The sequence below is a fragment of the Rhinoraja longicauda genome, unplaced genomic scaffold (assembly GCF_053455715.1).
Source record: "Rhinoraja longicauda isolate Sanriku21f unplaced genomic scaffold, sRhiLon1.1 Scf000408, whole genome shotgun sequence".
Lineage (NCBI taxonomy): Eukaryota > Metazoa > Chordata > Chondrichthyes > Rajiformes > Arhynchobatidae > Rhinoraja > Rhinoraja longicauda.
In genome coordinates, this window is record NW_027601625.1 from 33,687 (window position 1) to 58,627 (window position 24,941).

The 24,941-nt window shown below is 50.6% G+C and overlaps 1 protein-coding gene across 1 annotated transcript in view; it reads left to right on the forward strand.

Moving 5' to 3' along the window:
- Window positions 1–6,160: 6,160 nt before the first annotated feature.
- LOC144590935 (glypican-4-like) overlaps window positions 6,161–24,941 on the forward strand; it is a gene marked incomplete at its 3' end in the record, with an annotated part of 55,311 nt that continues 36,530 nt past the window's right edge. Inside the window, exons 1-2 of the mRNA XM_078395280.1 lie at window positions 6,161–6,364; window positions 9,796–9,961. Coding sequence (XP_078251406.1) covers window positions 6,161–6,364; window positions 9,796–9,961 — 370 coding nt within the window. The remainder of the gene's footprint in view (window positions 6,365–9,795; window positions 9,962–24,941) is intronic.

Here is a 24,941-nt window from a genome sequence, read left to right on the forward strand (position 1 = left end):
GCATGGGGCCCCTATTCCCTCCCTCCCCCCCCTTCCCCCCTCAACCCCTTCCTCCCCACTCCTTCCCACCTCCATCCCCACTCCCTCCCCCCCTCCTCCCCAACTCCCTCCCCACCTCCCTCACCCCTCCTCCCCTAACTCCCCCCCCTCCCTCCTTCCCTCCATCCCTCCCCCCCTCCCTCCACCCTTCCATCCCTCTCCCCCTCCCCCCTCCTTCCACCCTCCCTCCCCCCTTCTGGTTACAAAGGAAACCCTACGGGAACGGGCCCAACGGGGAAAGAGGGGTACTGGGAAAAGGGGAGGTCCCCCTCCCTCCCCTCCCCTCCCCCCTCCCCCTCCCCCTCCCCCCTAACCCTCTCCCTCCCCCTTCCCCCCTCCCCTCCTCCCTCCACACCTCCCTCCTCCCTCCCTCCCCTCCTCCCGGTTACAATGGAAACCCTACGAGGACGGGCCCAACGGGGAAAGAGGGGTACTGGGAAAAGGGGAGGTCCCCCTCCCTCCCCCTTACACGCTCCCTCCCTCCCCCTCTCCCTCCCCCCTCCCCTCCCCCCTCCCTCCCCCTCCCCTCCTCCCTCCACACCTCCCTCCTCCCTCCCCCCTACCCCCCTCCCTCCCCTCTCCCTCCTCCCCCTTCCCCCTCCCTCCCCCTCCCCTCCTCCCTCCCCCTCCCCTCCTCCCTCCACACCTCCCTCCTCCCTCCCTCCCCCTTCCCTACCTCCCCTCCTCCCGGTTACAATGGAAACCCTACGACGACGGGCCCAACGGGGAAAGAGGGGTACTGGGAAAACGGGTGGTCCCCCTCCCTCCCCCCTTCCCCCCTCCCTACCCCCTCCCTCCCCTCTCCCTCCCCCTTGCCCCTTCCCCCCTCCCCCTCCCCTCCCCCCTCCACACCTCCCTCCTCCCTTCCCTCCCCCCCACTCCCCTCCCGGTTACAATGGAAACCTTACGAGGACGGGCACAACGGGGAAAGAGGGGTACTGGGAAAAGGGGAGGTCCCCCTCCCTCCCCCTTCCACCCTCACCCCTTCCCCCCACCCCTCCCCCTCTCCCTCCCCCCTCCCTCCACCTCCCCCCCTTCCCCCCTCCCCCTCCCTCCCCCTCCCCTCCTCCCTCCACACCTCCCTCTTCCCTCCCTCCCCCCTCCCTCCCTGCCTCACGGTTACAATGGAAACCCTACGAGGACGGGCCCAACGGGGAAAGGGGTGTGCTGGGGAAAGGGGGGGGGAGAGTAAGAGTGTATCTGGGGGAGAGAGAATGGGGGGGTCTGAGAATGGGGACTGGGGAGGGGGACAACAGGGGGCTTGGTGGTTTGGGAAAGAAGAGTACTGGGAAAAGGGGAGGTACCCCTCCCTCCCCACTCTCCTCCCTCCCTCATCCCTCCCTCCCTCCCGTCCCAGCAGCGCTGACCGCCGGGAGGTGTAGTCGCCGTCGCCTCTCCCGCTGTTTGATTTCATTTATAACAAAGACATTTATTTAAAATGAGGAATGTGATTTTCATTAAGTTTGATTTTATTTATTTTAAAAAAGCTGATGCTCTATAGATAAGTTTATTTCCTTTTCAACAAAGAACGCTGTTTATTTTAAAGTAAAATAGACCCTCCCCCCACCCCCCTCCCTCCCCTCTCCCTCCCCATCCCCCTCCCCTCCTTCCCCCTCCCCTCCCCCCTCCACTCCACCCTCCCCTCCCCCCCTCCCTCCCACTTCCCTCCCTCCCATCCTCCCGGTTACAATGGAAACCCTACGAGGACGGGCCCAACGGGCCCACTCGGTCTAGTATAATACTAAAACTCTGCGTTCGTGTGTATGTACGGAAGATTCCGTATGTACGAAAGATTCCGTATGTACGAAAGATTACGAAGTGTCTTTGCTTGAGGCTTAACTTACAAACCCTACTCCTCCTAGACGGTACACCAAAGCGCTACGATTTTTGTACCGCCATATTCACCTTTAACATGAGCAACTATTGTAAGTACTTTCGTTCAAATTGAAGCTACCTTTTTAAAGCTAGAGAGATATTAAAGTTTAAATTTTTCATTTCTAACCCTTTTCTTGAAGGGGCTTCAGCGCGTGATGTCACAATGGCACCCGTGCACCAATGAGAGATCAGCTCGCGATGGACAAGCGGCTGCTATTGGGTGTTTACTACTTTAAATTTACATTATTTTTTTTCTGACCTTTTTTTTCAAGGTCTTCAGCTTGTGACGTCACAATGCTTGCGTGAGATGGTTGCAACATTGTTGCGAAAAGCAACTGCCAGTTTTTTAAAGTTGTGCAAGTCACTTAACATACACAGATCAGCATGGGGCCCCTATTCCCTCCCTCCCCCCCCCTTCCACCCTCAACCCCTTCCTCCCCACTCCTTCCCACCTCCATCCCCCCTCCTTCCCCCCCTTCCCCCCTCCCCTCCCCCTCCCTCCCCCTCCACCCTCCACACCTCCCTCCCTCCCTCCCCTCCTCCCGGTTACAATGGAAACCCTACGAGGACGGGCCCAACGGGGAAAGAGGGGTACTGGGAAAAGGGGAGGTCCCCCTCCCTCCCCTTCCCCCTCCCCTCCCCCCCTACCCCTCTCCCTCCCCCCTCACCCCCCTTCCCCCCTCCCCTCTCCCTCCCCCCTTCCCCCCTCCCCTCCCCCCTCCCTCCCCCTCCCCTCCTCCCTCCACACCTCCCTCCTCCCTCCCTCCCCCTTCCCTCCCTCCCCTCCTCCCGGTTACAATGGAAACCCTACGAGGACGGGCCCAACGGGGAAAGAGGGGTACTGGGAAAAGGGGAGGTCCCCCTCCCTCCCCCCTTCCCCATCCCATCCCCCCTCCCTCCCCTCTCCTGCCCCCTTCCCCCCCTTCCCTTCCCCCCTCCCTCCCCTCCTCCCTCCACACCTCCCTCCTCCCTCCCTCCCCTTCCCTCCCTCCCATCCTCCCAATGCTTGTGTGAGATGGTTGCAACATTGTTTCGAAAAGCAACTGACAGAAGCACTAAGTAGCCGCGAATGTTTCAAAACCAGCACTTAACCGCGAATGTTTTTTAAAAAAGCACTTAACCGCGAATGTTTCAAAACAAGCAATTAAAAAGCACTTATTTTTTTTAAAGTATTTTTTTTTATTCCAAGAGAATGGGGGGGGTCTGAGAATGGGGACTGGGGAGGGGGACAACAGGGGTCATTGCGGTGGGGGCTTGGTGGTGGGGGAAAGAGGGGTACTGGGAAAAGGGGAGGTCCCACTTCCCCCTCAACCTCTTCCTCCCCCGTCCTTCTCACCTCCATCCCCACTCTCTCCCCCCTCAATCCCAACCTCCATCACCACTCAGACCCTATCTCACCCGTCCCTCCTTCCCTCCATCCGACCCTCCCCCACTCCCTCCCCCCCTCCCTCCACCCTTCCACCCCTCTCCCCCTCCCCCCTCCTTCCACCCTCCCTCCCCCCCTCCCTCCCCCCCTCCCGGTTACAATGGAAACCCTACGGGGACGGGCCCAACGGGGAAAGAGGGGTACTGGGAAAAGGGGAGGTCCCCCTCCCTCCCCCCTTCCCCCATCCCATCCCCCCTCCCTCCCCTCTCCCTCCCCCTTCCCCCCGTTCCCCCCTCCCCTTCCCCCCCTCCCTCCACACCTCTCTCCTCCCTCCCCTTCCCTCCCTCCCATCCTCCCAATGCTTGTTTGAGATGGGTGCTACATTGTTTCGAAAAGCACCCCTAACAGATCGCAGTGAGAAGCACTATGTGACCGCGAATGTTTCAAAACAAGCACTTAAAAAGCACTTATCTTTTTTTAAAGTATTTTTTTTTATTGCAAGTCACTTAACATACACAGATCAGCATTGGGCCCCTATGCTCGTGGGCCACCGGGGCAAGTGTTTCGAAAAAAGCACTGAGAGTGTGTCTGGGGGAGAGAGAGAATGGGGGGGGGTCTGAGAATGGGGACTGGGGAGGGGGACAACAGGGGTCGTTGCGGAGGGGGCTTGGTGGTGGGGGAAAGAGGGGTACTGGGAAAAGGGGAGGTCCCACTTCCCCCCTCAACCCCTTCCTCCCCCCTCCTTCCCACCTCCATCCCCACTCCCTCCCCCCTCAATCCCAACCTCCATCACCACTCAGCCCCTAACTCCCCCCCCTCCCTCCTTCCCTCCATCCCACCCTCCCCCACTCCCTCCCCCCTCCCTCCACCCTTCCATCCCTCTCCCCCCTCCTTCCACCCTCCCTCCCCCCCTCCCAGTTACAATGGAAACCCTACGGAGACGGGCCCAACGGGGAAAGAGGGGTACTGGGAAAAGGGGAGATCCCCCTCCCTCCCCTCCCCTCTACCCCCTCCCCCCTTCCCTCCCCCTTCCCCCCTCCCCTTCCCCCCTCCCCTCCTCCCCTGCCTCCCCCTCCCCTCCTCCCTCCACACCTCCCTCCACACCTCCCTCCTCCCTCCCTCCCCCCCTCCCGGTTACAATGGAAACCCTACGAGGACGGGCCCAACGGGGAAAGAGGGGTACTGGGAAAAGGGGAGGTCCCCCTTCCCCCCTCAACCCCTTCATCCCCCCTCCTTCCCACCTCCATCCCCACTCCCTCCCCCCTCCCCAACTCCCTCCCCCCTCCCCCTTTACTGCCCCCCTCCCTCCTTCCCTCCATCCCTCCCTCCCCCAATCCCTCCCCCCTCCCTCCACCCTTCCATCCCTCTCCCCCTCCCCCCTCCTTCCACCCTCCCTCCCCCCCTCCCCGTTACAATTGAAACCCTACGAGGACGGGCCCAACGGGGAAAGAGGGGTACTGGGAAAAGGGGAGGTCCCCCTCCCTCCCCCCCTCCCCTCCCTCCCCCTCCCCCATACCCCCCTCCCTCCCCTCCCCCCTCCCTCCCCTCCCCTCCTCCCTCCACACCTCCCTCCCTCCCCCTTCCCTCCCTCCCCTCCTCCCGGTTACAATGGAAACCCTACGAGGACGGGCCCAACGGGGAAAGAGGGGTACTGGGAAAAGGGGAGGTCCCCCTCCCTCCCCCCTCCCTCCCCCCTCCCCCCTCCCTCCCCCCTCCCTCCCCCCTCCCCCACTACCCACCTCCCTCCCCTCTCCCTCCCCCCTTCCCTTCCCCCCTCCCCCTCCCCTCCACACCTCCCTCCCCCTTCCCTCCCCCCACTCCCCTCCCGGTTACAACGGAAACCCTACGAGGATGGGCCCAACGGGCACACTCGTGCTAGTATACTACTAAAACTCAGATCTTGTGTTATATATATATGTATGCGCGTAACAGCGGTTTCTCTGATTTCGTCAAAACGGTGAACCGTAGCGCCACGATTTTTGCACCGCCTTAATCACCACGCGGTTATCTGCTGCAAAATTGTTTTTTATTTAATTCGGTCGCATGTTTTTTAAGTTACAGAGGTATTAAAGCACTTCCCCCCCCCCCCCTAAATTATAGGGGGCGCTGTGGTGCGGATTTAGTTTTCAGCTTGTGGCTTGTGACGGCTACATTGTTTCGAAAAGTTTCCAGAAAAGGATTTAGTTTTCAGCTTGTGCCGGCTACATTGTTTCGAAAAGTTTCCAGAAAAGCGCTGATTGTTTTGTTATTGCAAGTCAAGTCAAGTCAAGTCAATTATATTTGTATAGCACATTTAAAAACAACCCATGTTGACCAAAGTGCTGCACATCTGAATAGGAAAAAAAAAAAAAAGAAGGTTATAGTGGTCACTTGACATACACAGATCAGGAGGACGGGCCCAACGGGCACACTTGGAGAGTAAGAGTGGGGCTGGGGGAGGAGAGAATGGGGGGTGTGGGGACGGGCCCAACGGGCCCGCTTTGAACGGGCACACTTGTTCTAGTATATTACCAAAACTCTGTTTGTGTGTATGTGCCCACCATCATTTTTTTGGTTTACACAGCCAAAACGGTACACCATAGCGCCACAATTTTTGGCCCACGTTACTCACCATTATCCTAGGCATAATGTCTAACAACTCATTCAAATTGAAGCTACAATTTTAAAGCTAGAGATTTTAAAGTTTTAAAATGTCCTTTCTAACCCATTTCTTGAAGGTCTTCAGCGTGTGATGTCACAATGGGACCCGTGCGACTGTGAGAGATGAGCTGTGAGAGATTCAGCGTGTGTCGTCACAATTGGACACGCACATCTTTAAGAATAGCGCTCTCTTCCCCCCCCCCCCCGAGGACCAGCGGGAGGACCGACGCCCGTCCTAGCATGCCTCGCGTCTGCCTTCCCCTCATGGTGCGACGCGACGCCATTCCCCGCAGCTCACGACTAACAGCACTCAACGCGCGAGCTACGACCCGGGGGTTGCAGCCCGCCCGCAAACTTGTGTACGCACAGACCGGTAGGATCGATGGGCCCGAGAGCCAGGGATCTCCAATGGGTCAGCTCCTCCGCTGTTGTAGAGAGGATGGGGTGTGTGAGTGGGGAGAACAATTTCCTTTTTTTTAAAACGTTAAAACCCCGCTTACATCATAGATTAGACTTTAAAGGCAGGGCTGGGGGGCAGGTGGGGGCAGGGGAGGGGCAAGTGAGGGTGCTTAGGGGGGATGGAGTGGGTCAGGGGGGGAGGAGGGGGGATAAGGGGGATTGAGTAGGGGGGGTTGAGGGTGCCTCACCAATACAGGAGAGGCTTTGGGTCCACTGCTCACTCAGTCACACCCTCTCTGCTTCCCTGTCCCCCCTCTACGAGGAATGGGCCCAACGGGTCCACTTGGTCTAGTTATTATTTAACCGAAGTGATCATAAGAGGAATTTGCAAACTCTACACTGACAGCACCGGAATTCAAGATTGAACCTGGGTCTCTGCCAAAACAATACAGCAGTATACAGATTAGTTACAGACGAAGGCGGAACAATGGCAAATGGAGTTTAATCCCGGCAAGTGAGAGGTGTTACACTTTGCTTGTGCAAGGAATGGAAGGATTTGGATCACATGCAGGCAGAAAGGATTAGCCTAATTTGGCACAGTATGACACATATATTTTACAGGAACGCTGTATAGTTATATGTGTAAGCTCTGGAAGAATCATCAAGGCATAGAAAACAACATATGTGACATGGATAAATAGGATTAGTGTACTTCGTGAGGGGTCCGGGATGACACCAAGTCTGGCCGAGATCACACAGACACTTGCAGTAGTCTGAACTCACATGATTTATTTGCATTGGTACAAATGTCCAGCGCCACATGGGGGCGCTGACCATGCCATCTGGCACATGTGCAGTGGCACTGGCAATCTCACGGTTGTCTTGGCAACTTAGTCCCAGTCTTCAAAGGAGGAGGCTTGGCTATCTTTGGCTTCTCCCTGCAGTTCACCCTTGCCTCGTGAGGAGGCACTACCTATCTCAAGTTTACCCTGGCGGCTCAGCTTAGGGCTTGACGGGAAGATACTGGCAGTTTCTAGGTTATCCTGGCGGCTCAGTCTTGGCCTCTGTGTGGGTGTGGTCCCTTGGCAGGAAGACACACTGTCATCTCGGGCTTGCCCCAGCCACTCAGTCTTAGCCTCATTAGAGGTGCTGGCTGTCTAGGGCTTCTTCCCAGCAGCTTAGTGTTGACCATGTGGTTGCGCTGGTGGGCACTGGTTTGTTCCAGTGGCTCAATCTTCCTTGAACCTGGAACAGGGGAACACAGCTAGCAGGGAGGCGTCCCACTTTGTGTCCCTTCCTCCATCTGTCTTCCTTCTTCCTCTCTTTCTTCCGCTTTCTCTTCTGCCTTTTCTCTCCTCTGGCGCGAATGCCTGGGTTTCATAGAGAATGCGCTGTCAAAGTTCAGGTGGCAAAACCAATATCAGCTAATTTGACACAGTTGTTACGGGTGAATTGGCCTGTCAGCCAGTGATCAGCTCGACATCCAAGGGAAGGGATGCTGCCAAAGTAGGTACAACAGGCAGCAAGGAGAAGTTGGGCTGAAGGGCCTGATCCTCTGCTCTACGACTCTAACATCATCGATTTGCAACCCGCAATTGTTTGTCATGCCACTTATTAGTCACCCACATTTGCGCTTTTACCATGTTTAATATCCTGTTCTATTTACTGAATGCAAAAGCTTCTGTCTGTCAACCAGTATGTTGTCCAGGCTGTAAATGTCATTTCACTGGAATGTTTATGTTATTGTTCTTTCTGCAGATGTTGCTTAATCCTTGAGTATTTCCATCATTTTCTGTTCTAATTTCTGATGGTGTGGCTACATTTTTCATTTCTGTATCCTTGGATCAATGTTTGGAATCCGTGGGCTCACCCATTTTTGATTGTGATCTATCATCTAAGTTGAACAAGCAAAAACTATGGTTGCGATTTCTGCCATTTTCAATGTTGACCTTTGTCGTACCTCAAGTCCTTCGCTAGTTTTTCTTGTATTCATTAAACGTTATGTAATTATATTCCAAGAGAGAACATTAAATCAAGCTGTCATGGTCTATTAGTCATGTACAGTGGGTAGCTGTAAGTAATTCTCAATCATACACTTGAAAAAGTCTGTTTAAAGAACTGATTGTTGACTGTGGAAGAGGAAGACTGAGGATCCACAAACCTGTCCTCATCAAAGGGTCAGTGGTGGTAGAGTCAACAACATCAAGTTCCTGGGCTTGCATATCTTTCAAGATCTGGCCTGGACCCAGCACATTGATGCAATCATGAAACCCGTCAATGCCTCTACTCCCTTAGAAGATTGAGAAGATTCAGCATGTCGATGAATACTCTTGTGAAGTTCTACAGGTGTACAGTAGCGAGCACATTGACCAGTTGCAGCATGGCCTGGTTTGGCAATTCGGCCTGGATAGAGTGGATGTGGCGAAGATGTTTTCACGAGTGGGAGAGTCTAGGACCATGTATCATAGCCTCAGAATAAAAGGACATTCCTTAAATACAGGATTAATACAGAGCTTTATGAGCTTTATTAGGAAGGAGCTGAGGAATTTCTTTAGTCAGAGGGTGATGAATCTGTGGAATTCTTTGCCACTGAAGCCTGTGGAGGTTGTCAATGGATATTTTTAAAGGCATAGATTCTTGATTAGTATGGGTGTTGGGTTATGGGGAGAAGGCAGGAGAATGGAGTTGAGAGGGAAAGAGAGATCAGCTGTGATTGAATGACGGAGCAAACCTGATTGGCCGAATGACGTAATTCTGCTCCAATCATTTATGAACTTATGAATGCCCAGGAACGAAGGAAATTACAAAAAGTGGTGAGCCCGGTCCCTCGCAGGTACTGCCCTCCACACCAGTGAAAGCATCTCTAAGATGTGCTGTCTCAAAGGCAGGCAGTCAGCATCAAGGAACCACACCACCCTGGCAACGCTCTCATTTCACTCCTGTCATCGAGTCTGATAACTCTAATGTTCAGGTTCAGGAACAGCTTCTTGCCAACAATCATCAGGCTATTTATTGAACACTACAATCTCAACTAAATTCCAAACTGTGAAGTGCCTGGGTTGTGCGAGGAACTTTGGGCAATGCTTTATTTTTGTTTTTTGTAAATTTGAACCTTTTGTTGTGTTATCCATTGAGTGCTGTGTTTACAAACCTGTTGTGCTGCTGCTGGAATTAACAATTTCATTGTTCAGTTTTGAGATACATGACAGTAAAACACTCCTGAATCTGTTTCATTGCCTGAGTGTGAAATCCAAGAACTTCCAAGCCAACAGTACTGTGGAAGTACTTTAAGCAGACAGTGGTTCCATTAGGCAGTTTACCACCATCCTCTCATGGGCAGCATTCCTATTAACATGCTGCCTATTAATTATTGGGAACTATTTAAAACAAAGATAAACATGAACGTTGTAAACTGGCAATACATTGAAATTTGTGATCTTGTATTTGTAATGTATAATTTTTAAATATAAAAACAGGTGAATCCAACAGCGGAGTGTGCTGATGCCCTGCTGAAGATGACGTATTGTCCTCACTGTCGTGGGATATTTGTAGTTAAACCGTGCAACAAGTACTGTCTCAACGTCATGAAGGGATGTTTGGCCAATCTGGCAGATCTGGACATAGAATGGAACAACTTTATTGGTGAGTTTTTTCTCTTCCCCCCTCCGCCCCACCAACGCAGTTAACAAATCACGTTATTGATGGTTATTATTCAGCCAGAAGTCAAATCTTAACAGACCTTTACATCTCTCTGGAATTGCCGTTTTCTTCACTTTTATTCGCAGGAAGTAATCGTTATATGTGATACAGCAACTGACCATGGTGATGTGGAAATGTGGGGAGCTGGAATTTATAGTGAGAGGAGAGGAGAACCCATTAATAAACAGTGCTGGCTTGTGGATAATCAATAGAAGTAGCAGCAGCAGCAATCAGCAGCAGCAGTAGCAGCAATCAGCAGCAGCATAGCAGCAATCAGCAGCAGCAGTAGCAGTAGCAGCAGCAATCAGCAGCAGCAGCAATCAGCAGCAGCAGCAGCAATCAGCAGCAGCAGTAGCAGTAGCAGCAAGCAGCAGCAATCAGCAGTAGCAGCAGCCAGCAGCAGCAGCAATCAGCAGCAGCAGCAATCAGCAGCAGAAGTAGCAGTAGCAGCAAGCAGCAGCAATCAGCAGTAGCAGTAGCAGCAGCCAGCAGCAGCAGCAATCAGCAGCAGCAGCAATCAGCAGCAGAAGTAGCAGTAGCAGCAAGCAGCAGCAATCAGCAGTAGCAGTAGCAGCAGCAATCAGTAGCAGCAAGCAGCAGCAATCAGTAGCAGCAAGCAGCAGCAATCAGCAGTAGCAGTAGCAGCAGCAGCAGCAATCAGCAGCAGCAGCAATCAGCAGCAGCAGCAATCAGCAGCAGCAGCAATCAGCAGCAGCAGCAGCAGCAGCAGCAGCAATCAGCAGCAGCAGCAGCAGCAGCAGTAGCAGCAGCAGCAATCAGTGTGCGTGTGAGAGAGAGCAGAGACCGTAGTATTGTGTGGGGATAGTAAGGAGTAAGACCTGTGTGATCTTCCGGACAAGTTTCGATCGCCTAGCTTGGGGTCGGAGAGGTATTTCCCGGATTTTTTTCCCCAAATTGGCCTGGGTTTTTAATCCGTTTTTTTGCCTCTCCCAGGAGATCACTCAGTTCTTTTGGGTGGGCGGTTGGAGCGGTTGGAGTAGCGTCCGGGCGGTAGTTTTTTGGAAACCGAGCAAGGGGCTTTGTTCTTACAGAGGCCCAGGAGTGGTTGGAGCAGACCACTCTGCAACATTCCCAGTTAAGGGGGAGTATGAGTGTTAGGGCAGTTTATTGTTCTGGGTGTCGGATGTGGGGAATCTGGGAGTCTGATAGTCTTCCAGACATCCACATCTGCGCCAGGTGCGACGAGATGGGGCTCCTAAGGGACCATATTAGGAACCTGGAGCGGCAGATTGATGACCTCCGTCTGGTCAGGGAGAGTGAGGAGGTTATAGAGAGGAGTTATAGAGAGGTGGTCACTCCAAGACCCCGGGAGGTAGACAAGTGGGTCACGGTTAGGGGGGGCAAGGAGCAGAGGCAGGGACTAGAGAGTACCCCAGTGGATGTACCCCTTGGCAATAAATACTCCTGTTTATGTACTGTTGGGGAGTACAGCCTACCTGGGGGCAGTGACGGCGCCCGGGCCTCTGGCAAGGAGTCCGGCCCTGTTGCTCAGAAGGGTAGGGAAAGGAAGAAGAGAGCGATAGTGATAGGGGACTCTATAGTGAGGGGGTCAGATAGGCGATTCTGTGGACGCAGTCGGGAGACCCGGATGGTAGTTTGCCTCCCTGGTGCCAGTGTCCGGGATGTATCTGAACGTGTCCAAGATATCCTGAAAAGGGAGGGAGAGGAGCCAGAGGTCGTGGTACATATAGGTACCAACAATATAGGTAGGATAAGGGAAGAGGTCCTGAAAGGAGAATTTAGGGGGCTAGGAAGAGAGTAAAAAAAAAAGGACTTCCAAAGTGATAATTTCAGGCTTACTGCCTGTGCCACGCGATAGTGAGAATAGGAATGGAGTGAGTTGGAGGATAAATACGTGGCTGAGGGACTGGCGCAGGGAGCAGGGATTCAAGTTTCTGGATCATTGGGACCTCTTCTGGGGGAAATATGACCTGTACAAAAAGGACGGGTTGCATCTGAACCTGAGGGGAACCAATATCCTGGCGGGGAGATTTGCTAAGGCAATTGCGGAGACTTTAAACTAGTACGGTTGGGGGGAGGGACTCAAACACAGATAGCTAATAGGCAGTGTGTGAGGCAGGAGGCTGAAAAGGGAAACACTCAGACCCAATATGTAGGAGAGAAAGAAGTGAAAAGAAATAAACTGAGAATAAGAAATGATGTGTATATTTTAATGCTAGGAGCATTGTAAGAAAGGTGGATGAGCTTAGAGCCTGGATTGACATCTGGAAGTATGATGTTGTGGCGATCAGTGAAACATGGTTGCAGGAGGGTTGCGATTGGCAATGAAATATTCCAGGATTTCATTGTTTCAGATGTGATAGAATCGGAGGGGCAAGAGGTGGGGGTGTTGCATTGCTAGTCAGGGAGGATATCATATTTCATATTTCAGATACAGCGCGTAAACAGGCCTTTTCGGCCCACCAAGTCCGCACCGCCCAGCGATCCCCGCACATTAACACTATCCTACACACACTAGGGACAATTTTTTACATTTACCCAGTCAATTAACCTACATACCTGTACGTCTTTGGAGTGTGGGAGGAAACCGAAGATCTCGGAGAAAACCCACGCAGGTCACGGGGAGAACGTACAAACTCCTTACAGTACAGCACCCGTAGTCAGGATCGATTTGGCCAAGGGGGAGCATGTATAGAGAGAAGAGAATGGGGCCTAGGATGGAGCCTTGTGGAACTCCGCAGGAGAGGCTAGCTGGAGCAGAGGAATAACTGCCTATGTTGATGGCGAAACTCCTATCTTTGAGGTACGAAGCGAACCAGCTCAGGGCAGTGCCATCAATGCCAACCGCGTACCGGAGACGGTCAATAAGGATGGTGTGGTCCACTGTATCGAACCCTGCGCTGAGGTCGAGAAGGAGCAGGATTGCACAGTCGCCGGTGTCGATGGCGAGAAGCAGGTCGTTGTGTACCTTCAACAAGGCAGACTCTGTGCTGTGGTGGGCTCTGAAACCTGACTGGAAACTTTCCAGGATGGTGTATTGGTGCAGGTAGGGCACTAATTGGTTTAGAATTGCCTTTTCAAGGACTTTTGACAGGAATGGCAGTTTGGAAATGGGTCTGTAGTTGCTAGGCAAGGTGGGGTCTAGGTTAGGTTTTTTCAGTAGGGGCTGGACCACCGCGTGCTTGAAACTGGTTGGAACAGTGCCAGTGGCCAGAGAACTGTTGATAATAGAGAGGATGCTGGGACCGCCAACCAGTTGCTATGAATATGAGTATGCTATGAGTATGCTATGAATGCCAACATACCATTCGCTTTCTTCACTGCCTGCTGCACCTGCATGCTTGCTTTCAATGACTGGTGCACCATGACACCCAGGTCACGTTGCATCTCCCCTTCTCCCAATCGGTCACCATTCAGGTAATACTTTGCTTTCCTGTTCTTGCCGCCAAAGTGGATAACCTCACATTTATCCACATTATATTGCATCTGCCATGCATTTGCCCACTCGCCTAATCTATCCAAGTCACTCTGCAGCCTCCTAGCATCCTCCTCGCAGCTAACACTGCCACCCAGCTTCGTGTCATCCGCAAACTTAGAGATGTTGCATTCAATTCCCTCGTCCAAATCATTAATATACACTGTAAATAACTGGGGTCCCACTAGTACCCCACTAGTCACTGCCTGCCATTTCGAAAAGGACCCGTTTATTCCTACTCTTTGCTTCCTGTCTGCCAACCAATTTTCTATCCACCTCAACACTGAACCCTCAATACCGTATGCTTTAAGTTTGTACACCAATCTCCTATGTGGGACCTTGTCGAAGGCCTTCTGAAAGTCCAGATATAACACATCGACTGGTTCTCCCTTATCCACTCTACTAGTTACATCCTCAAAAAATTCTATAAGATTCGTCGGACATGATTTGCCTTTGGTAAATCCGCAGGACCATTCAAGAAGAGACTCTGAAAAATAATACAACAACAGGGAATGATATACGTACGGTTGCAGGTAGCTGTCCTGTGCAGCTGTGAGGATGAAAGCCTTGTTGCATCCCCAGTGTCCGTGAGGGTGGAGAGTAACGTATGGGAAAGAAAAGATCCTTTTGTGATGATCGATGAATGGGAGTGCGAGAGATGAGCAGCTCCAAACTATACGGCAGAACAAAAGGTAATAGAACTAAAGGAAAACAGTGTTGTATGCTTGGCTCTCACACTAGTGTGCAAGAAACTGGTTTCAATTTGTGGGGCACTGGAATCAGTAATTGGAGAAAGCGGGAGTTGTACCCCTGGGAAGGTCTTGAATTAAAGGTCCCACACAGGAGATTAGTGGGCCAAATTAGAGCACTTGGTATTGGGGGTAGGGTACTGACATGGAAAGAAAGTTGATTGGCAGACAGGAAACAAAGGGCAGGAATTAATGGGTCCCTTTCAGAATGGCAGGTAGTGACTAGTGGGGTACCACAAGGCTCAGTGCTTGGACTGCAGCTATTTACAATATATATTAATGACTTAGATGAAGGGATTAAAAGTAACATTAGCAAATTTGCAGATGACACACAGCTGGGTGGCAGTGTGAACTGTGAGGAGGATGCTATTTGGATGCAGGGTAACTTGGATAGGTTGGGTGAGTGGGCAGATGCGTGGCAGATGCAGTTTAATGTGGATAAATGTGAGGTTATGCACTTTGGTGGCAAGAACAGGAAGGCGGATTATTATCTGAATGGTGTCAAGTTAGGAAAAGTACAACGAGATCTGGGTATTGTACATCAGTCACTGAAAGTAAGCATGCAGGTACAGCAGGCAGTGAAGAAAACTAATGGCATGTTGGCCTTCATAACAAGAGGAGTTTAGTATAGGAGCAGTTGTACAGGGCCCTGGTGAGACCACACCTGATGTATTGAGGGAGTGCAGCGTAGGTTCACGAGGTTAATTCCCGGGATTGTTGGACTGTCATATGTTTAAAGAATGGAGCGACAGGGCTTGTATACACTGGAATTTAGGATGAGAGGGGATCTTATTGAAACATTTAAGATTATTAAGGGATTGGACACACTCGAGACAGGAAACATCTTCCCGATGTTGGGGGACCGCAGAACCCGGGGTCACAGTTTAAGAATAAGGGGTAAGTCATTTAGAACGGAAATGAGGAAAACCTTTTCACCGAGAGAGTTGTGAATCTGTGGAATTCTCTGCCTCAGAAGGCAGTGGAGGCTGATTCTCTGGATGCTTTAAAGAGAGAGTTAGATATAGCTCTTGAAGATAGTGGAGTCAAGGGATTTGGGGAGAAGGCAGGAACGGGGTACTGATGGTGGATGATCAGCCATGATCACAGTGAATGGCGATGCTGACTCGAAGGGCTGAATGGCCTCCTCTTGTACCTATTGTCTATTGTCTAAATTTGGCTTGGACCAGCATCCTTCTAAATTGAATAATTAGGGCTGTGGTGAAGGTTTTAAAATAAGCAATTGGAATGGTTCTGGTGAGGGCAATATGCAGACCGTTAAAGAGAAATGGCAAATAGCAGTTTTCAACTTTAATTTTAGTTTATTGTTACATGGACCAAGGTGCAGTGAAAAGCTTTTGTTGCATTCTATCTAGTCACCATAAAGACAATGCTGATTACAATCGAGGGATACACTGCGTACAGATGCATGATAAAGTAGTACGGTTTAGTGCAAGATAAAGCCAGTAAAGTCTAATCAAGGATAGTCCAAGGGTCACCAATGAGGTAGATCGTAGTTCAGGACTGCTCTCTAGTTGCGGTAGGATGGTTTAGTTGCCTGATAACAGCTGGGAAGAAACTCTCTGAATCTGGAGGTGTGCATTTCACACTTCTATACTTTTTGCTCGACAGGAAAGGGGAGAAGGGGGAGTGGCCAGGGTGCAACTCGTCCTTGCTGAGGCAGCGTGAGGTATAAATGAAGTCAATGGAACGGAGGTTGGTTTATGTCATGGCAATTCGCTACAATTTCTTGCAGTCTTGGATGGAATTGTTCCCAAACTGTGATGCATCCTGATAAAATGCTTTCTACGGCGCATCTGTCGGTTGGTGAGGGTTGTTGGGAATATGCTGAACTTCTTAAGCCTTCTAAGGAACAGTGCTTTCTTGTCCATTGCTTAAATATGAGAAAAGGAGAAGTTGGTGGTGATATTTACGTGAATTTGAAGTTTTCAACCATTTCTACTTCGGCATAGTCAATGCAAATTGGGGACTGTTACCGCGCTGTTTCACTAAAGTAAACTAAACTAAAATGTGGGAAGCATGAGCTTTTACCCTGACATGTTGGCCCTGTAGTTCTGCTAGTTCTCCTTTGAATAATTCCTACTGTGCAGTTGCTGCAAACAGATGCTCCCAGTAAACCAGAGCCATATTCTGTCTTATTCTAATTCTAATATTCTGTCTTATTCTAATAAAAGTGGCCATCCCCTTAGAAAGACATTTATGTATGTTCCAACTATCTTTTTTTCTTAAGCGTGGAATTTGTGGAGTCATGGTCACTATTCCCAAAATGCTTCCCCACTGACAGGTTAGGCAACCCTAAGGTCATTGAAGGTTGGACAAAGCGAAGCAAAGGAAACATGGCAGGTGTAAAGAACATAAGTAATGGCAATCAAGAGTTCGTGTAGGTTCACGAGATTGATCCCTGGGACTGTCATATGAGGAAAGATTGAAAAGACTAGGCTTGTATTCACTGGAGTTTAGAAGGATGAGAGGGGATCTTATAGAAACATATAAAATTATAAAAGGACTGGACAAGCTAGATGCAGGAAAAATGTTCCCAATGTTGGGCGAGTCCAGAACCAGAGTCCAGAACCAAGGGCCACAGTCTTAGAATAAAGGGGAGGCCATTTAAAACTGTGAGAAGGAACTTTTTCACCCAGAGTTGTGAATTTGTGGAATTCTCTGCCACAGAGGGCAGTGGAGGCCAAATCACTGGATGGATCTACCAAATTACTGGAGGTAGATGCTAGTGGAATCAAGGGATATGGGGAGAAGGCAGGCACGGGTTATTGATTGTGGACGATCAACCATGATCACAATGAATGGTGGTGCTGGCTTGAAGGGCCGAATGGCCTCCTCCTGCACCTATTTTCTATGTTTCTAAAAATTGTAGGGAGGTGCTTAAAAAAGCAGGTAAAAAGTTCATTAGATCATAAGAGCGGAATTAGGTAGGTCATTTGACCCATCGAGTCTTCTCTGCCATTCCATCATGGCTGATATATCTTTCTTTCTCTCCCCTTTACTTGCTTTGTTGATGCCTCCCTTTGACACCCTACTAATTAAGAATCTTTCAGTCGACACAAAAAACTGGAGTAATTTAGCGGGTCAGACAGCATCTCTGGAGAAAAGGAATAGGTGATGTTTTGGGTTGAGACCCTTCTTCAGACTGAGAGTCAGGGTAAAGGGAAACGAGAGATCTCAACAGTGGTGTAGAGAGATATCGGACAAATGAATGAAAGATATGCAAAAAACAGTAACGCTGATTGTTAGCTGTGAGCTAAGTGAAAACGAGTTATAGACAATGAGACTCAACAAAACGACTTTGAAACCAATACAACAACTTGGGTGGAGAAGGGATGGAGAGAGAGGATGTAAGGGTTACTTGAAGTTAGAGAAATCAATATTCATACTGCTGGGTTATCAGCTGCCCAAGCTAAATATGAGGTGCTGTTCCTCCAATTTGCGTTTGGCCTCACTCTGACAATGGTGGAGGCCCAGGACAGGGAGGCCTATATGGGAAAGGGAATTAAAGTGTTTGGCAACTGGGAGATCGGGTGGGCCTCGGTGGACTGAGCGAAGGTTGATACGTTCTACTCAGTATCATTCTCAAAAGCACGCATTGAGTGGGAGACCAAAACAACACACGTCTGGACACAAGATCGCCCTTTTAAACTCTCTGTGTATTTTAGCAAATGCGCAGGCAAAGCTTTACCATATTGTTGCATGTATACATCACATATCTCCCCCCTTAGAATTGTGATACTTTTTTTAAAAATCATAATGATCTTTATCCATTATGTTTCCAAAGTATTTTTCTATAACAAAACCCAATTTAAGTAAGTCCCAAAATATGCATCACTTTTGTATCCAATTAAATCCAAATCAAAGTTTACATCTCCAATTCTTTTTTTGAATGTGAGTATCATCTTCAATGCTAACCAAATTTTCATTGCGTTTACATTGTCCATATAACCGAGTCCGTATAGTCAAGTCTGTTGTCAAAATCATCCGTTTTCAGAATCCGTAGTAATCGGGTCGCTTTCTATTTCGCTTTGGGTACTGCTTATGCCCTGAATTGCTTTCTTTGTTGCGCTCTGATGTCGTGTCCTCGACGGTGTCATCGTGGTTGCTTTCGTTGACGTTTTACTGTGCAACGCTTCTTTCGTTGACGTCTTCATCGCGCACTGTGGGCGTACCCATGTCGAAATCTATCGAAACTCCCGTTTCGTTGGTTGTGGGAGAGTCGATTTCACGTTTCAGAATCTGGTCTGTGTGACGTTTCCAGATTTCTACCCCGTTGACGTGAACCTCGACCTGGTACGAGACAGGACCTAGCTTCGTTGCGATGCGTCCTGGTACCCATTTCTCTCCTCTCGCGTAGTTGTGCACTAGCAGACTCTCTCCCTCCTCAAATTCTCGACCTGTGCGCGAATCGTGGTGCAACTTTTGCGAGAATTGTTTGTCACCAATGGTCGCTTCTTCACCTGGCACCGCGATGCTGAAATGCGTGCCATTTTTCCTTTTCAGCAGCATTTCAGCCGGCGTTTGCGTTGTAGTAGTTTGCGGCATTGGACGATACGAGATGAGGAATCGAGCGACACGCATTTGCAGTGGTCCCGAAATCTTGAGGAGTGCTGCCTTCACCGTCTGCACGGCGCGCTCTGCGAGACCATTGGTTGCTGGATGGTATGGCGCACTTTTGACATGACGAATGCCATTCGCTTTCATGAACTTTGCGAACTTTTCGCTAGCGAAACATGGGCCATTGTCAGAAACTAGTGTATGCGGAAGGCCATCTGTCGTGAGCCCGAAGCAAAGCATGTCCATAGTGACGTCACTGGTTGCTTCACTTGTGATATGCACTTCAATCCATTTTGAATATGTGACGATGAGAACAAGCAACATCTTTCCCTGTACCGGGCCGGCATAATCGCATTGACTCACGACCACGGTTGACTAGGATGCTCCCATGAATGCAATGGTGCATTTGGCATTCTGAACATGCTCTGACTTTGTGCTCTAAGTCCTTGTCGATTCCAGGCCACCACACACAACTTCTAGCGATCGCTTTCATCTTCACAATACCCGGATGGGCATCATGCACTTCCTCGATCGTTTGCGAGCGACATTGGGGTGGTAGTACAACACGACTACCCCAGAGAAGACAACCCTCGTGAACGCTCAGCTCCACTTTGCGATTGAAGTAGGGCTTGAAATCATCATTTGGTGGTTTGTCTTGCCACCTGCTCATGATGTATTCGCGAACACGAGACAGAATCGGATCCCTCTGCGTCATGGTGCAAACACGCGACGGAGTGATGGGCGATTTCTCCAACTCGCTCATCAGGACGATTTCTCCTGGTATTGGCGTTTGCGATTACGTCGCTGGTCGTGGGAGTCGGCTAAGCGCGTCTGCTTTGGTGTTGGCTGAGCCCGGTTTGTACGCGATGTAATCGTACGCTGCCAGTGTTAGCGACCAGCGAATCACTCACGGCGATGCGATTAGCGGAATGGCCTTGTTGTTACTGAACAACCCAAGAAGTGGCGTGTGGTCGGTGTTGATTACGAATCATCGTCCATACAAGTATGTGTGGAACTTCTTGACGCCGAAGACTATGGCTAGACCCTCCTTATCCAGCTGCGAGTAGTTACGTTCAGCGTTATTCAGACTGCGTGAAGCGTAGCCTATTAGCATTTCCGTGCCATCTTCCATGACGTGTGACAGCACTGCCCCTACTCCGTAAGGGCTGGCGTCGCAGGAGAGAATGAGCGGCTTGTTGCTGTCGTAGTGCGTCAGAACTTTGGACGATTTCAGGCTTTCCTTAGCTTGTGCGAACGCATTCCGCTGAGCTGGTCCCCAGTGCCATCGAACCGTTTTGCGCAGCAGTTGATGAAACGGTTCGAGCATGGTTGAGAGATTAGGCAGAAATTTGCCTTAATAGTTCAGCATCCCAAGGAACGCCTTCAGTTCTCTGACGTTCTTCGGTTCAGCCAGCTCATCGATGGCTTTGACTCGTTCATCCACTGGCTGCAACCCTTCAGCACTCACCTTATGGCCCAGGTATTGGACTTCATTGACGAGAAAGGCACATTTTTCTCGTTTCAGTCGTAGGCCTGCATCTTGGAGCCTGCGGAGGACTTGTTTGAGGTTGTCGAGGTGCTCTTCCTCGGAACTACCTGTGACGTCCAGATACACAGCAACTCCAGAAATCCCTGCCAGAAGATTGTCCATCGTACGCTGAAATACGGACGGTGCTGTTGAAATGCCAAATGGCATTCCGGTGTATTGGAACGCGATGGGTATTTATCGTCACCAGTTCACGGCATCCGGACGACAAAACCAACTGCTGGTAAGCGTGCGACAGGTCAAGTTTGGTGAACTGCTTCCCCTTCACCAGCTTCGTAAACAACATCAATCCGAGGTATCGAGCTGCTGTATTCACCGTTAACCGCAGTCTCCGCAGATTCTCACGCTACCGTCTGCCTTGTCAATGGAGACCATCGGTCCCGCCCATTTCGAGTGTTGAACGGGTTCTATGATTTTCTCTTCCTGTAGGCGATCTAATTCGCGATCAACGCGATCGCAACGGGCCAGCGGCACTGGTCGAGCCTTGCTGAATTTCGGTGGTACGGCCGGGTCGATGTAGATGTCGACTTCGACGCCCTTGAGCGTCCCGAGTTCCGCTTTGAAGAGGTCACCATATTTGGAGAGGAGGCTCTGCAGGCGGTCGTTCACGTTGACCTGGTTCGCAGAACTTTCAACCACTCATGGCCAAGTAGGCTTGGCCCCGTCCCCTTCGCTACCAGCAGCTTGAGCGTCGCTGTTTGCTGGTTGTGAGAGATGGGCACCGAACATTCTCCCAACAATTCCACTTTCTCCCCAGTGTAAGTACGGAGAACCATGGTGCTCTCACGAAGGCGTAACCTTTCACCTTTTCGCCACTGGGCCTTCCATGTCTCTTCACTGATAAGCGTAACTGCAGCTCCGGTGTCGATTTGCATGGGGATAGTCTTTCCCCCCACACACATGTCCACAGTGAAAGGAGTAATCTTCTTCTCACTTTTAGTATGATAAAGACCATACACATCACCTTCCTCGGTCAGTTGGTGGCTTTTATCCGTTTTTCCAGCTGACTGCTTTTTCTGCAGTTTTTCCCTTCCACGCTGAGCATTTTTCCCACTCGACTTGCACACCTGTGAGAAATGCCCTTTTTCCCGCAATTGAAACCACCTTTCGCTGGACAGTCGTTCAGGTCAGCGTGGGGAGAGCCACCACAGCGATAACACAAACATCCTCTTACGGTTCCCCGCTTGGGCTGACCACTGTGAGGCCCCCTTGATTTAGCGATTTTGTTCATCGCTTCGCTTGGCTTTTGTTTCCCGTCACGGAGATCAGCCGTGTTGCGGTCTGCCATCTCCATAGCGGTGGCGATACCGAGTGCCTTGTCGAAATCCAGTGTGGCTTCCGACAATAATCGACGCTGAATGCGGTCCTCATCAATCCCACACACCAAACGATCATGTAATATTTTATTGAGATCCGAACCATAAGCACAATGTTCAGCGAGGTGACGTAACTCGGCCACATAATCAGCAACTGACTCACCCGGTTGACGATGACGAGAGTTGAATTTGTAACGCTGGACGATGACCGACGGTTTCGGGACCTTGTGATTCGTGACTGTTGACACAATCTCAGAATATTCGACTTGCTCAGAATATTGGAGCAAGATGAGTCTGTACGTTGGTCCTCCACACACGGAAAGCAAGATGGCCCTCTTCTTTCCTGCATCTGTAATGTCGTTGGCTAGGAAGTAATGTTCAATGCGCGCGGCGTACTGCACCCAGTCGCCCTGTGCAACATCAAATTCCCCTATTGAGCCAAAAATAGCCATGGTAGCCACAACAGCAAGTCACAAGACGAAACTTCAAAACAAGTTTATCCTCGTCGCCAATTAATGATACGCTCTACTCAGTATCATTCTCAAAAGCACGCATTGAGTAGGAGACCAAAACAACACACGTCTGGACACAAGATCGCCATTTTAAACTTTCTGTGTATTTTAGCAAATGTGCAGGCACAGCTTTACCATATTGTTGCATGTATACATCACATAGCAACTTTACCATATTGTTGCATGTATACATCACAAAGGTGTTTAGCGAAACGATTGCCAAGTCTGCGTTTGGTCTCAGAGTCCACACCTTGAACAATGGATACAGTAGTTGAGGTTGGAGGAGGAGCAAGTAAACCTCTGCCTCACCTGAAAGGACTGTTTGGGTTTCGTGGACAGAGTTGAGCGAGGGGGAAAAGGGACAGGTATTACATCTCCTGCGGTTACAGGGGAATGTTCCTGGGGAAAGGATGAGTTAACCAGGGAGTTGCCGAGGGAACGGTTTCTGCGGAAGGCGGAAAAATGTGGAGATGGTAAGATGTGACTAGAGGTGGGATCCCTCTAGGTAAGATGTGACTAGAGTTGGAGGTGGTAAAAATGTCAGAGGATTATATGTTGTATGCTACAGCTGATGGGGTGAAAGGTAAGGACTAGGAGGACTTTGTCCCTGTTGCAACTAGGGGGAGCAAGAGCGGAGCTGTGGGGTACTGAGGAGACATGTCTGCGGGCCTCATCAATGATGGAAGAGGGGAACCCACTTTCCCTAAAGAATGAGGACATCTTGGATATCCTGGTATGGAACACCCCACATCTTCACAATCACAATAATACAGACAGTTTGAGTGCAGGTCAGGCAAAGCAGCAGCGAGAACGACCGTTGGCTGGACTTGGTGAGTCACAGGTCGAGCAGGTGTAAAAAGGGTGCAAACGGCACTTAAGCAGTCTTTGAATGCAGGTCTGGCAAAGCACATACCTTCAAGTTCATCAGAGGCAGGAAGGTTAGGAGTGAGTGTGGGGATTGGCTGAACAAGTAGATTGGAAGATTGGTAAATTGGACAATTAGTCAATTTAGCATCTGATATAAGCAAGGCTTGCTCAAGGGGTGTGGCCCTGTCAAGGAAAGTGCCCTATGAGTAAAGTGTGAGTCTTTGGCGGCGAGTCTTCGTCGAGAGGGCTGTGGGAGGATGCCACACTGAACGCTGGAGAGGGAGAGACGAAAGAAGGAAATGTCAAGCAAGTTGATTCACTGTGATGCTTGCAGGATGTGGGAGGTCAAGGACATTGCTGGTGCCTCTGGGTGCTACAAGTGTGACAAGTGTATCTAGTTACAGCTCCTGAAGGACCGTGTTGGGGAACTGGAGAAGCAAGTGGATGACCTCAAGTTTGTCTGAGAAACGGAGTCATTCCTGGACAAGTCCTACAGTAAGATTGTTACACCAAAGGTACTGGAAGAGAGAAGGTGGGTGATGGTGAGAAAGGGAAGGAAACATGGAATGCAAAGGTTCCCGGGCGTTGTGCTTCATGAGAACAGGTTCACCCACTTGGAAGCTGTCGGGGAAGAAGACGTTGCCACACTGAGCGGCAGACTGGTTTGCGAAGCAAAAAGTGCTGTTGAGCCAAAACCAAAGAGGCCGACGTCAGGCAACGTCATGGTAGTAGGAGACTCCATTGTGAGAGGTACAGACAGGGGTTTCTGCGGCAACAGACGGGATATGAGGAAGGTGTATTCACAAAATGCTGGAGTAACTCAGCAGGTCAGGCAACATCTCGGGAGAGAAGGAATGGGTGATGTTTCGGGTCGAGACCCTTCTTCAGACTGATGTCGGGGGTGGGACAAAGGAAGGATATAGGTGGAGACAGGAAGATAGAGGGAGATCTGGGAAGGAGGAGGGGAAGGGAGGGACAGAGGAGCTATCTGAAGTTGGAGAAGTCGACGTTCATACCACCGGGCTGCAAACTGCCCAGGCGAAATATGAGGTGCTGCTCCTCCAATTTCCGGCGGGCCTCACTATGGCACTGGAGGAGGCCCATGACAGAGAGGTCAGACTGGGAATGGGAGGGGGAGTTAAAGTGCTGGGCCACCGGGAGATCAGTTGCGTTAATGCGGACCGAGCGCAGGTGTTCAGCGAAGCGATCGCCGAGCCTGCGCTTGGTTTCGCCGATATAAATAAGTTGACATCTGGAGCAGCGGATGCAATAGATGAGGTTGGAGGAGGTGCAGGTGAACCGCTGTCTCACCTGGAAAGACTGTTTGGATCCTTTGATGGAGTTGAGGGGGGAGGTAAAGGGACAGGTGTTGCATCTCGTGCGGTTGCAAGGGAAAGTGCCCGGGGTTAGGGTGGTTATAAATGGGTCTACTGTGGATAGGGTGAGCAGTTTTAAATACTTGGGAGTCCGCATCACAGAGGATCTGACATGGACAACACACATTGCCACACTGGTGGGTAAGGCAAAGCAGCGCCTTTAACACCTTAGACAACTGAGGAAATTCAGAGTGTCTCTGAGGATCCTTCATTGCTTCTACTCTGGGGTTGTAGAGAGCATCCTATCCGGCAACATTGCAGTCTGGTTTGGGAACAGCTCTGCCCAAGACAGGATGGCCCTGCAGAGAGTAGTGCGTTCAGCAGAACGCACCATGGGAACTACACTCGTCCCCCTGCAGGACCTATACATCAGGAGGTGCAGATCCAGAGCAAGCAAGATCATGAGGGACCCCTACCACCCCAGTAACGGACTGTTCCAGATGCTACGATCAGGCAAACGCTTCCGCTGTCACGCTGTGAAAACGGAGAGGATGAGACGGAGTTTCTTCCCACAGGCTATCA